The sequence below is a fragment of the Strongylocentrotus purpuratus genome, unplaced genomic scaffold, assembly GCF_000002235.5.
Source record: "Strongylocentrotus purpuratus isolate Spur 01 unplaced genomic scaffold, Spur_5.0 spur5_scaffold_2, whole genome shotgun sequence".
Taxonomy (NCBI): Eukaryota; Metazoa; Echinodermata; class Echinoidea; order Camarodonta; family Strongylocentrotidae; genus Strongylocentrotus; species Strongylocentrotus purpuratus.
In genome coordinates, this window is record NW_022145605.1 from 33,900,794 (window position 1) to 33,913,317 (window position 12,524).

At 37.5% G+C, this 12,524-nt stretch overlaps 1 protein-coding gene across 1 annotated transcript; it reads left to right on the top strand.

Annotated features, from left to right (window-relative positions):
• Nucleotides 1-1,770: 1,770 nt before the first annotated feature.
• Nucleotides 1,771-6,928, top strand: LOC105439112 (tripartite motif-containing protein 2-like). Its single transcript, XM_011667700.2, has 2 exons — nt 1,771-1,834; nt 5,086-6,928. The coding sequence occupies exon 2, from the start codon at nt 5,096-5,098 to the stop codon at nt 6,926-6,928; it is 1,833 nt and encodes a 610-aa protein (XP_011666002.2). The 5' UTR covers nt 1,771-1,834; nt 5,086-5,095.
• The last annotated feature ends 5,596 nt before the right edge of the window (nt 6,929-12,524 follow it).

Sequence of the window (12,524 nt, forward strand, 5' to 3'; positions counted from 1 at the left end):
AGCAAATCTGTGATCATAATGAAACAGTTAATATGTATAACTTCTCAGTGTTTGTTACATGTTGTGTAGATATGAATACACATGGTAAACATTTCATATTGCATGGTAATCATAGGTGTCGTAGTAGTGGAGGTGTAGTAGAGTGGTTCATTTATTTAACTCTCAGTCTAAGTGTTGAGGTTTTGATTCCCAGTCTGCCACAAACGTCGTTTAGAAGTTTTTGTATTGTATCTTCAACAGCTTGGTGTTCAAGGCATTGTTTCACTTATGCTTGACAAACTCAGAATGAGGTTTCATTGGGCGACGGATCTCAATCTGTTTGTCGGTCTAAGGTTGCTGGGAATTCCCAGTAACTAAAGATAGATTGATGAACTAAATACATACATGTATGTAGTACTCATCATGATCAGTGCACCAGTACATCGTAACGGCAAAGAGTAAATATGTTTACGGATTTGATATAACACCTAGACTAATACTTAATGCAAGGCCCGAATATGTTATTAGCAATTTTGAAATTCGAGGGGAGGGAGGTACTGCCCCTCCACCCCACATCTTGTAGGACTAAGCCATGAAGACAAAATAGTCCCTACACAACCTAAAATATAATAAGTCGAACAACGTATTAGCTTTTTCAACCAGACGATGGTCCGTCCAGTAAAGGTAAAGATCTAAGATCGAATATCTCTAACGATCTAAGCGCGATCTCTAACATTTCATCCACTGCGTACTGATGGGAGGGGTGGGTGGGTTTTGTCTAACCAGTGATTTACAAATGTTGCTGAAATGACATGATTTTCCGGGATTTTGTTCTCATTTTTTTTTTTAAATATAACTTTATTATGCATTTGTTAGAAAATGACGAATTCCCAAATCTACAATCAGGCAAAAGATATGCTCATAATAAAAGCCCACATGTCAGGGTCCGCGGATTGCCTGGGCTCGGGGGCTGAAGCCCCCTCCTCCCCCCCCCCCCCATTTTTTTGAAAAAAAGATATGCTCATCTGACCGTCATTAATTGCCCAAGGCCCGTGAGCTTCCGGGGACTCTGCCTCCTGGACCCAACCAGGTGCCTAAGGCGGCCCCTGAATGCTAATCATAGGGCTCAGCACCTCAGCCCCTGGACCCCACGTCAATTATTGACCTGCCATGCAATGTCACCTTGTTAAAGGTAGCAAAATATGGTCATCTGACCGTAATTAAATGACTAAAGCCCTTGAGATTCCGGGGGCTCTGACTCTTAACCTCCGCCGGGGCTTTGCCCCTGGACCCAAAGCTAATTTATGCTCGCTTAGCTAAACCTGATCGTAAATACTTTATCCCCCCCCCCCATATGAAAAACGTTCCGCGGGGCCTGCATGTAACATGTAAGAGAGTGGTGTGATGCAGATCTTTTTTTTTGCTACCTCCTCCCCCCCCCCCCCCCAAAAAAAAAAAAAAAAAAAAAAAAACGTTTTTGCTCATTCCGCCACTGATTCCAACTGTAATTTCGAAGGAGCACCGCTCCACAAGACTTTAGCAATTCGACTCTTACTTGACAATTTTTTTTAATGGGGGAAGGGGGTAACAGAAATATAATTCAAGTTTGACACGGGAACATGTCGGCCCGACAGACGCTTGACATACTGAGATCGAGGTTTTATTGGGCGATTTCAATCTGGATGTCGGTCACAGGTTACTGGGAATTCCCAGTCACTAAAATTAGAATGACTAGCTAAATGCTAACATGTATATTACCACATGTGATCAGTGCACCATTACATTGTAAAGGCTGAGAGTATATGTTTACTGATTTCGTATAACACTAGACCGATACGTACTGACGGGGAAAGACGTGAGTAAAATTTAAATGTACATGTATGTCATTTCTAAAAGAAATGCAGTGACATTTCGCAGTATTTTCGTTTTAAATTGTCGTATATGTCATTATAGACCAACTCCCAGACATGTTTGAGACTTTGAATGTATCTGGTTTGTAAAATTATCATGTTCATTAGACTGAAATAGTTGGATATGTGTCCAGATATCTATGAGTTGATAAATGGACACCTGTTGAGCCAAGACTAAGATGAGAATAACGGGTGTTAAGCAAAATTATATCAGTTTGTTAAACCATGGAGAAACAGTTTACACAAATAAAACTAAACAAAACGGAGCTTTGAAACCAGACCATAAGAGTTGAATGTACTTGATCGGGAACCCGGAAGTTACATTTGTCGCATTAGAAAAATTGTGAGCAAATTGATACCAGTATTGATATGTACATGAGTATACATGTATCTTCTCAGTGTTTGTTTGTCCTAGGGGAAAATGTGAAGATTTTGGTATGTTGTAGTGATTTGTAATAACAAAGTTGCCATCAATTATTATTCTTACACTTTGTGTAGATATGAATACACATGGGGAATATTTCAGGTTATTAAGCGATTTTAAACAAAGCTAACATTTCAGCTAATGATTCTGCCAAACTAGAGCAATATAATGTCCTCTTTTCATGCTTGATAATTTTTTTTAAATAGTATAGTATGTTCCCCTGTGCATAAGTATTTTGAAACTTCATCAGCTTTAAAATTAATACAAAATGTTTCCTGCTATGTTTTAGAGTTGTTCAAAGCCTAAACTCAATGTTAAAAACCGTGTCGGAAGTGAAAAATGAAATAGATGAATTATATACCAAAGGAAAGCTTAAAAGAGTACAATAATACGAATCATAAAAAGCTAATTAAGTGCCTGTCAGACGAGTAACAGCTCTCTGAAAACTCGAAATCTAAAGCTTTGAAAATCGGGAGTTGTCGACCTAAACAAACTAGCTATCGAATAGAATTGACATCATCTATTGGCTTGTTTTCATCAGCTCGAGATTGCCAACTATCCTGCTGTTTGAACTATTCCGATCGCAAATTATCCAGTTAATGTGCGTCTTCATCAGCCCGAAGTTGGGATTAGAGGGATATTTGGTCGAGATAATCATCCCTAGATATCTTGGGCTAGTTTGCACAATATCCTGCTATTTGGCAAAATATCCCGCTATTTGTCGGGTACGACTTCACCAGCCCGAAGAGTCGCACTATGCGCGAACGCCGAGCAAAATATTTCGAGCTACATGTAATTTCTCGAGCTCGAGTTTAAAGTTTCGTGGTCTATAGTCTCGAGCTGATGAAAGCGCGATTTATAACTTTGGGATTGTTTCCCAAATCAGAAATAGCGGGCTATTTGGCAATCTCGAGCTGATGATAACTGGCCTATTGTGGAGAACGCATATTCATAATGACTTTGCACGGCTCATCGCCTCAGCTATTTATTATATGCGAGCCGATCGGGTCCACATATTACGTCGTAACAGTAACTGCGGCAAATTTGACCCCTGTTGACCTGTTATTTGTAGAGGTGCGGAAAATAAGGTTTCAATTCGCTTTTGTGCAATACTTAAAGGGAAAATATTTTGAATTCCTCTACATTTGTATTCTATGTTCATTCAGCTTTCCATTGATAACAAGTTATAAATTTCAACGGATAGGGTAAGGTATGTTTATCTGCATCATATCTGAAGGTAGTTCACGGATCATATTTTTTTTTGTTCGAATTTAATGAATTTGTAAAACTTGATATTATGTTCTCTTAATTAAAGGTAATAAAAAGTTTTGGAATGGGGTCATGAAATTGATTCAAATTAACACATTGGAAGCATATGCGATCATTTAATATCCAGTGATCGTTGTCGCGGTTGAAATCCAGTCTAAAGTGATGAAATTGTAAATAATAAACTCGTTATGTTGTATAGCTCCGTCTTAAGGTCAAGATATTTATTAAGCCACAAAACAATTTTTCTTGACTAAAATCGACCGATTGGCTATTCCCGTTTGGAAATTATATATCACAACTACATATTCTGAGATTTTCATGGTCGCAGCTACCATTGTACCGCCGCGTACGGCGCGCCGTACGCGCAATTTGAAGTTTATCAGAATTTATCGGGAGCACCGGTAAATTTTGATATTCAATTTTTCTCAAAAGCAGAAGTGTTTTAGGGGCTAATTTTTTTATTGATTATAATACATCCACAGGGGCATCCAAATATATATTAAAATTGTAAAGAGTCACTATCCAGCCAATTTTCAAAATTTCCCGAAACTTTGTATTACCTTTAAAAGTCCACAAATGTATACTCGAGACAGATAATTGAAGCACGTTTGATATTATTGGTATGAGATTCCAAAGCAAGTTTATTTCGCTCGACGGAGAAGAACAGTATGTCTTCTGATGAGGATCGAGTTGATGAACAAGGCATCATCATTATTATAATGATTTTCTTTTTATCGTTGATATAATTATTATCAGAGTTATTATTATTATCATCATCATCATCATCATCATAATCATCATCATCGTCATTATTATTAGTAGTAGAAGTAGTAGTAGTATTATCATCAATTTCCCAAACTACAATGTACATTGACTGAAGAGCGACAAAGGAAACATTTTTTTATTTTTTTATTTATATGTCATTACATTCAGTTGATGAATAACATGAGTTATTATATCTAGTTTAAAGTACTTATATTAACCTACCAATGCTTACATTAACTAGCTCCTTTTTACCTTACCGAATTGCTAACTCCATACAAACCAGATAGAAAGCTACGTTCCAGTTCCAAGTCTCTGCTTTGTGTTCCACAAACCATGAGAAAGTCATATACGGGGAAAGGTCTTTTTCATATCTTACAGCCGTTTTTTGTGGAACAAGTTGCCTGAACAACTGAAATGTGGATCCTATAAAACCTTTATCGATTCTCTGAAGACAAATCTCTTCACAACTTCATAAATAATCAGAGTCATGAACGCCGTGCATTTTTTCCTTCTTTTTCTTAAAGTGCATAGAGACATGCAATTTGCAATTGTCTTATGCGCTATATAAAAAATGTTTAATTATTATTATTTTGTTTATATTTTTTTATCAAGATATTACAAAATATATAATATAATATTAGAAAAATGATAAACACTCCCTCTTTTATACGATCTGAATAAAAGCTCAATAGCTAATCGCTGTGTGTTTTCCTTTCCTTTTATCTCGTATTCCTGTAGAATTCGAATCATGGCTGATGCATTAAAGAATGCTATTGCTCAGAGTCTGGAGTGTCCTGTATGTCTAAATACCTTCACCGATCCAAAGATCCTGTCTTGTTCTCACACCTACTGCAAGACCTGTCTGGACAACCTCTTAGATTGCCATGGTAACGACCAGATGCTCCGATGTCCTGTCTGCAGAGCTGAAACCCAGGTCCCAAACCAGGATGTCAGCAAATTACCGGCAAATCTAGCTTTGAAGTCTCTCATAGAGGACGTAAAGAATCAATACCAATTTTGCACGAATTGTAAATCCAAGGAGGCCCAAGCTGTTGTCTACTGTCAAGATTGTGGCAAGTATTTCTGTAGCACTTGCCACAACAAACACTCTCAGTGGCCAGACTTCATCAGTCACGATGTCTTAGCCATGAGTGAGATCGTATCAGGCAAGGTGTCAGTACGTAGGTACCGTAAATGCAGGAAACACCCCAAAGATGATGAGGAGTGGTTCTGTTCCGACTGCAGGAGATTTGCCTGCTTCAAGTGTGTTGTCATGGAGCATACAAACGAAGGACATAGGGTCATTGAGGCAGCTGTTTATGAAAGCAACCATGTGAAGAGTATCGAGGACCTCAAATCCAAGGCAGACAAGAAACGCTCTTGCTTTCAGAAATACATTGATTTCATTGATGAACAGAAGGAGCATGTGAGCAATGTTCAGAAGCAGTGCACAGATGATATCAACAAAGCATATGAAGAATCAGTCCGGCAGTTGACAAAGAAGAAAGAAGTCCTTATTGGTGAAGTCAAGGGTAGGACTGAAGGAGTAGAGAAAGAACTGGACGAAATTAAGAAATCGGCTCAGGAGCACATCACTCATTTCACCACCATAGCTGACGTGGTAACCAATAGAACAAAGATACCGTTAGATACAGATGCTTTGGCTGCCCACGACACTCTATGTCAAGACTTACAAGAGGCTTTGAAACAAGAAGATCCTGACTACAAGCAGTCGATTCAATTGAGCAGAAAAGGAAAAAGTGTCACTTTCAAGAGGAACGTTGGAATGGACGAGCTAGCTCTCGGTAAGATTGCAAATGCATTTGCATTTAAGAACATCGCTTTGCCCACTAAGAATAGCATGAATATAATGGTTGGTACACCAGACGGTAGGATGGCAGTGGGATGTGACACGGGTGGCGTGGAGATCTTCTCTGCTGATGGCCAGCTCCAGCAGACAGTTCTCAAGGGTGTTAAGATTCGTGGAGTAGGGTTCCTCTCTGATGATCGGTATGTTATACTCGATTGCTCAAACAATATCTCACTGTACAGACTACAGTACACAAAGTTGAATGTCGTGTTTGAGACTCTGTATAACGATGAAGGTGAATGGGCCATTCTCAATGTAGGCGGTGATGATCAGATCTATGTCAGCTACTGGAAAGCTCAGAAGATCCAGGTATTCTCACCAGCAGGTGGGAAGGCGATCAGGGAAATACCATGTGATGGGTATGAACCTCAGCAGATTACTAGTTATAATGATTACCTAGTCACCAGATCTTGGGATGCAATACGATTGATTGATAAAGAAGGAGTTGTAAAATATGAATTAAGGGAATTAGGTTATTTCCCATACGCCACTGTGTCTCAAGGAAATACAATCCTGATAGCCAAGGTCAATCACGATGTAGGTTTGGTCAGCATCGATGAGTACACTAACGAGCTGAAGCATGTCCAGAAACTTGTCATTGATTACAAGATTGAGAAGCCTGAAAGAAACTGGTACTTTATGCAGCAGTACCAATCAGGAGAGATCGCTTTCTGCACTCCTGATAGACTCTATATATTCCACTGGAAATAATGGATGAGTCAGCCTTACTTGCCCTGTATGATAACACTGATAACCTTAGGCCAGTAGAGGGGGAGGGGATGTGTGCGACCGGACATATTTTTAGAATAAAACGAGAATACTGAAAAATGAAGAATAACATCTTTTTTCGTTAAACAAAACGGGCCCATGCCCGCCCCTATTTCAAAAGCTTCAAATAGGCCTTGTGTTTCTATATAAAATCCAAATGCATCAGTTAAATCTTGGACTAGGTGACATGGAGTTTGGGTGAAATGAAGATCAATGTGAATGATTGAACCTTTCTTAAATAAATATTAACCTTTCTTTTGATATATTTCTGACTTGTTAATCTTTCGAGATTTTGTCGTTGATAATTAATTTACATGCGAATCTGAATTTTGGTAGGTGTTGTAAATATACAAATGATGTAGACTTAATTTGATTGTGGACTAAAAGATTATTTTACAGTAGGAGATAATAATCCTAATTATGGAAACTATGTGATCGTATTGCTGTTTAATACAATGAAGTTCGACCTATTGATTGTATGTTGTATGTTGCAGAAGTATTGATAAACCAGTCGTAAAAATAAGGGTTTACTTTTCAATTTGATGAACTGTAGTATGATACTTTTTGTTTTCCATTTTTACCTTCCGTCTGGCAAAATACATGGAAGAAACAACATTGAAGTTGTCGGAAATATCAGATTTTTTTTTCTTTTTCAGATATTTCGTTTTGTCTGTGTTTCCATTTAGAGCAAATGGTCTTTATACGTTTTAGAAAAATCTGAAAAGTTGTGATTTTATAGCTACTCTCTGTTCACTTTGTACTAAAGATATCATTAAACATCTTCCTTCATTTTCTTTGTCATACTTGTATGTGGCCGAAATATAAAATTGTTACATGTTCCTATAGGGGCTCATCAAAATTGTATATAAAACAAATTAAGATATTCTTTGGAAATTTTCCATATAAAACAAATGTAGAGGAGATCGCAATTAGAGTTGCGTATCTAAAAGGAGCTTAAAAGCTTTACAACTACATTAATTTCTTCTTATCTTTTTAGATTTATTTCCCGTTTCTTATGTTTCTTTATCAACGTGATGTCAAGTGTACTTCCCCTTTTATTATACATCCCTTTTTTGGGGGAAAGAGTGTACATTAGTATACACCTGTTCATTTCAGAATGTTGTTATATCAATAACTTCTTATTTGTCTTTGTCTCTTTCAAATTATAAGTCATTGCTCACATTTAATCTAACAGAATTAGAAATATAAAGTTTCTTGAACGATCATGGCGTTATACTATGTACATGTATTTTATTCTTAACTCTATATATCGGGTGAACTGAACTCGCTATACACAAATATAATTATGAAATGCTGACTGTCTTATTTAATCTTTGATTATTACTAGGCAATGCAATCGGTAATTGGCAGTTGATTTGGTTTTTATTGTCAATAATAAACTCCTTTACCTCCCTTCCGTTATAAAGAGTGGCCCTACATGAACGACCTATATGTTTCAATGTTGTAATTCATTATTTCACCCCCATATGAGACCGTGATACTGCAGTCACACCGCCGAACCGACTCCAAAACAACCTCACAGACCTTTCCAAATCGACCATTTCTTTTCCATTCTCTGTATTAATGCCATTCCTTGTTCGGTCACTGGTCGGTCTGGGCGTCGTTTCACGAGACCGTCATAAGTACAAGTTCACCTACATCTCCTAAACGCGTTTTGACTATAATACACGCATTTCAACTGGATTTCGGTGAACTTGTGCTAATGACGGTTTGATGAAACGCTGGCCCGATGTATCGTTTCGGCTGTGCAAGTAAGAGGAGTCTGTGTCACTGTGAGTATGGGGTAATTACTTCGATTTTCCGTCACGGTTTGCTACTTTATCAACAGCAACTAAAGAAGTCTGTTAAAGAAAGATATTTCAGAGAGTTTATTAACACGGCTTCAAATCAAGATAATGACTAACCTTGAAGAATTCAAAGTGAATACCAAAACAAACATACAAAAATGAATTAAAACATATAACAGTTATTCTTGCAAAATATTAATCTTTACACGAACTTTTTTCTTCTTCATTTCATTGATCTGTAATTTTATGTCATGCAATGTGATGTGTATTTTTTCTGGTAGGAATGTTGTGTTTTGTCATGTCTTAATAATCTGGTACATGTAATTAAATGTTAATTATATTTTCTCTAGGTCGCCCACTTATAAAGGTCACTTCCTTTCTGGCTGCTACCTACCAAGCAAGATTGATATTTTGTACAGTACATGTATTATTCAACGTGCACGTATGTATGTTATTCTTTAATTTCAATGCTGAATTGAATTGGATTGAAACTATACTACATGTAGATCATTTATCTTTTTCTGTTTATAAGACAATATACAGCAATACGGTAGCAAGTCAAACGTTCGTGTGGTACTGTAAATACTTTTATTTTGCTTACCAAATAAATTTTGATTCACATCGAATTCAGTCTAAATTTTACATCAATTTCATTATTCACAAATTTGATTGACCCTTTTAAGTAACCGACATGGTGAACAGAGATCAGGAACGGACAGGAGAATGGGAAAAGAGAGTGGGAATGCATAGGAGACAAAGTCACACAGAGAGGGACAGAGAGAGAGAGAGAGAGAGAGGGGTAGAAAGAGAGGGGAAGAGGAAAACATATGAGAGAAAAAGAGAGAATGAGAGAGAATGCAGATGGACGAAGATATCCGCATACAGCAAGAGAGAGAGATTAATATGACTGTAATAAATTTTGTATGCAAACATTTTCTCTTAACATTATCCTTTTAAGTTTTTACCATAAACACATACTGGCGCGCATTGGCGGGAGCTGAGGGCTGATTAATCGAGAAGACCTTTCCTTCCGCCTTTCGACACATCATTCCGTATAATAATCTTAAAGGGATAGAACCTGACAATGAATGGCGACAAAAAAAGAAGTATCCACCATTTTCATTACCATGGTAAAATGCTCCACAATATTGATGCTAAACCTGTCTCCCTATGATGCATGCCAAGATTTTCATGCTGAGTGTATGCTACCAACTGTCTTTGGCTAGCTTGCAGGTAAGTGCCATTGGAAGAAAACAACATCAAAAGGGAGATGACACAAAGACAGCACCTTAAGGCCACGATGGAAGAATCGTCATCCGCCCGTCTGACGTCTGAACTGAATCGCAAATGGAATTGACGATAATTATTGTTCGCCGACGCTCTTTACTCGATTCGCGTTCGATTAATTTTCACTCCGCAAAATGATGATGTCACAATGTACAGGCATTTTCTAGCTTTTCTTAGGCAGTATAAATTGTCAAGGTCATGATACCATTCTACCTATATGTGCTGTAGTTAGGAGATCTTTCAGGATTAATAAGTCAAGGTAGTAAATCTACCAGGGGGGAGGGCGGGGAGCGTATCTTTCTAGAATATCCCCACACATATTCCGATATTCAGTGAGCAGTATCAACTCTTTTCTTCAAGGTAACAGTCTCTGGTGGTGCATTCTTGAAGCCAGTGCATACATAACATTTTATTCAATAATTACTAAATGCCTCATCACTAGCTAATTTAAAGGAGGGGCAAGGAGAGGGGAGGGGTAACCCCTCCTGACAGATTGCCGACCAAGAAAAGGAAATGCTGGAACTATTCATAACCTATAGTTAGAAGGTTAGGAAATATTTGTAAGTCAAAAAAGGGGGGATGCAGTCGCCATAATCATATTTTCAAAGTCATTTTGGGTAATACCCCCCTAGCTCCCTCGATCGGTGACAGCAAACCACACAAGGCACTCAAAAAGTGAATTCTGGATGAAAAGTATATGGATCACAATGAGCTAAGATGTTTTACCCCTCCTGCACGAGGCCAAGGTCCTGGATACGCCACTGTGTCTCATCGAAAATCAAGAAGAAAACTCGTGCTGGCAGAGTATGAGATGACTTTCGCCCTAATTGATAGGCCTATACTGGTCGGGGAAGTTCAAGACGTTACAAATAAAGTCTTGACAGTAAACTGATAGCCTATAACTTCAGTCAAATGCAGAGTTTAGCTCGCCGGAATACCGGATCGGGTGTGTCCATCATCCCACAGACCGTCTTCGAGAGACATTCCGTCAAAGAAGCCTTTCAGCCAACTAGAGTAATGTTACCCAACTACGTTCAAGTTGACTTCCCAGTACTTGGTGCTCTGCACACGTCCGTCAAAGAAGGCACTCGACAAGCCGATGCTACATAAATTATGTTACATTTAATAGTTATGATTCTGATCCTCTTTTAATTCAATGCGGTGTTCCTCAAGGCTCCATCTTAGGTCCACTGTTATTTCTTCTTTATGTAAATGATATTATCAATACATTCCCCCTTCTTTCTTTTATCTTATTTGCCGATGATACAAATATCTTTTATTCCCATCAAGACCTTAATTCGTTAAAAAATACTTTGAATTATGAAATAAACAAAGTATCAGATTGGTTTAAATCCAATAAACTTTCACTTCATACAAAAAAGACTCATTTCATGTATTTTAAACATCATTCTCATAATACAGAAACACCTATATATATTAAAATCGATGGTATGCTACTAGAGAAGAAAACTAATTCCAAGTTTTGGGGTGTTCTTATAGATGAAACCTTGACTTGGAATGCTCATTTACACCAAGTTACAATGTGCATTTCCAAAAGTATTGGAATAATCTCCAAGTTAAAGTTTATTCTACCCCATGCAACCTTATTCCTACTATATAATTCGCTAGTTCTCCCGTATATAACATATTGTAATAGTGTATGGGCAAATTGTGGTTCGACAAAAATTAATTCTATTTTCAAACTGCAAAAGAAAGCCATACGTATTTGTACAGGTTCGAATTTCTTAGCTTACACTGATCCTTTATTCTATAAACTTAAAACACTAAAAAAAATCGATCTGAACACTACTCAAGTAGCAGTTATTATGTTTAAGTACATTAATAATCTGCTTCCACCATCCTTTGATAACATGTTTAGGTTTAATAATTCCGTTCATTCATACTCTACTCGCATATCTGGAAACTTCCATCTTACAAACCCCAAATTATCAATAACACACAAATCTGTTAGACATTCTGGCCCGGACATTTGGAATGATTTACCCGACAACATAAAGTCTTGTTCAACCATCTACTCCTTAAAAGCTACACTTAAACGACAAATAATACAATCATATGCTCCCCTCTCTTTAAATTAGTATAACAAAACCGTGACTTATTTATTCTTTATCATGCAACTGCTCACTGCACCTGCACTTGCACCGCACCCTCTTGATCACTCAGTTTTTCGAAGAGAGTTATGTCGCCAATTCTTTTTACGAGGCCGCCATCCATCTCCAGCCTAACCGCTCACGATGGTGGTCTCCTGCGTTCCAAATTACCTCTCTAATTTATTGAAAATATTTCATATTTCTTATGTTATTGTATGCTTCGTACATGTTTATCGAATGATATAATTGTACATGATTTTTCATTTAATTACTTTTGTAAACATTGTATTCATTGTATTTGTTATTGTTCGAAATTTTGTACTTTGACTTTGA

Coding starts and splice junctions, on each gene's coding strand:
- LOC105439112 (XM_011667700.2), top strand. CDS start 5,096: ATGGCTGATGCATTAAAGAATGCTATTGCTCAGAGTCTGGAGTGTCCT.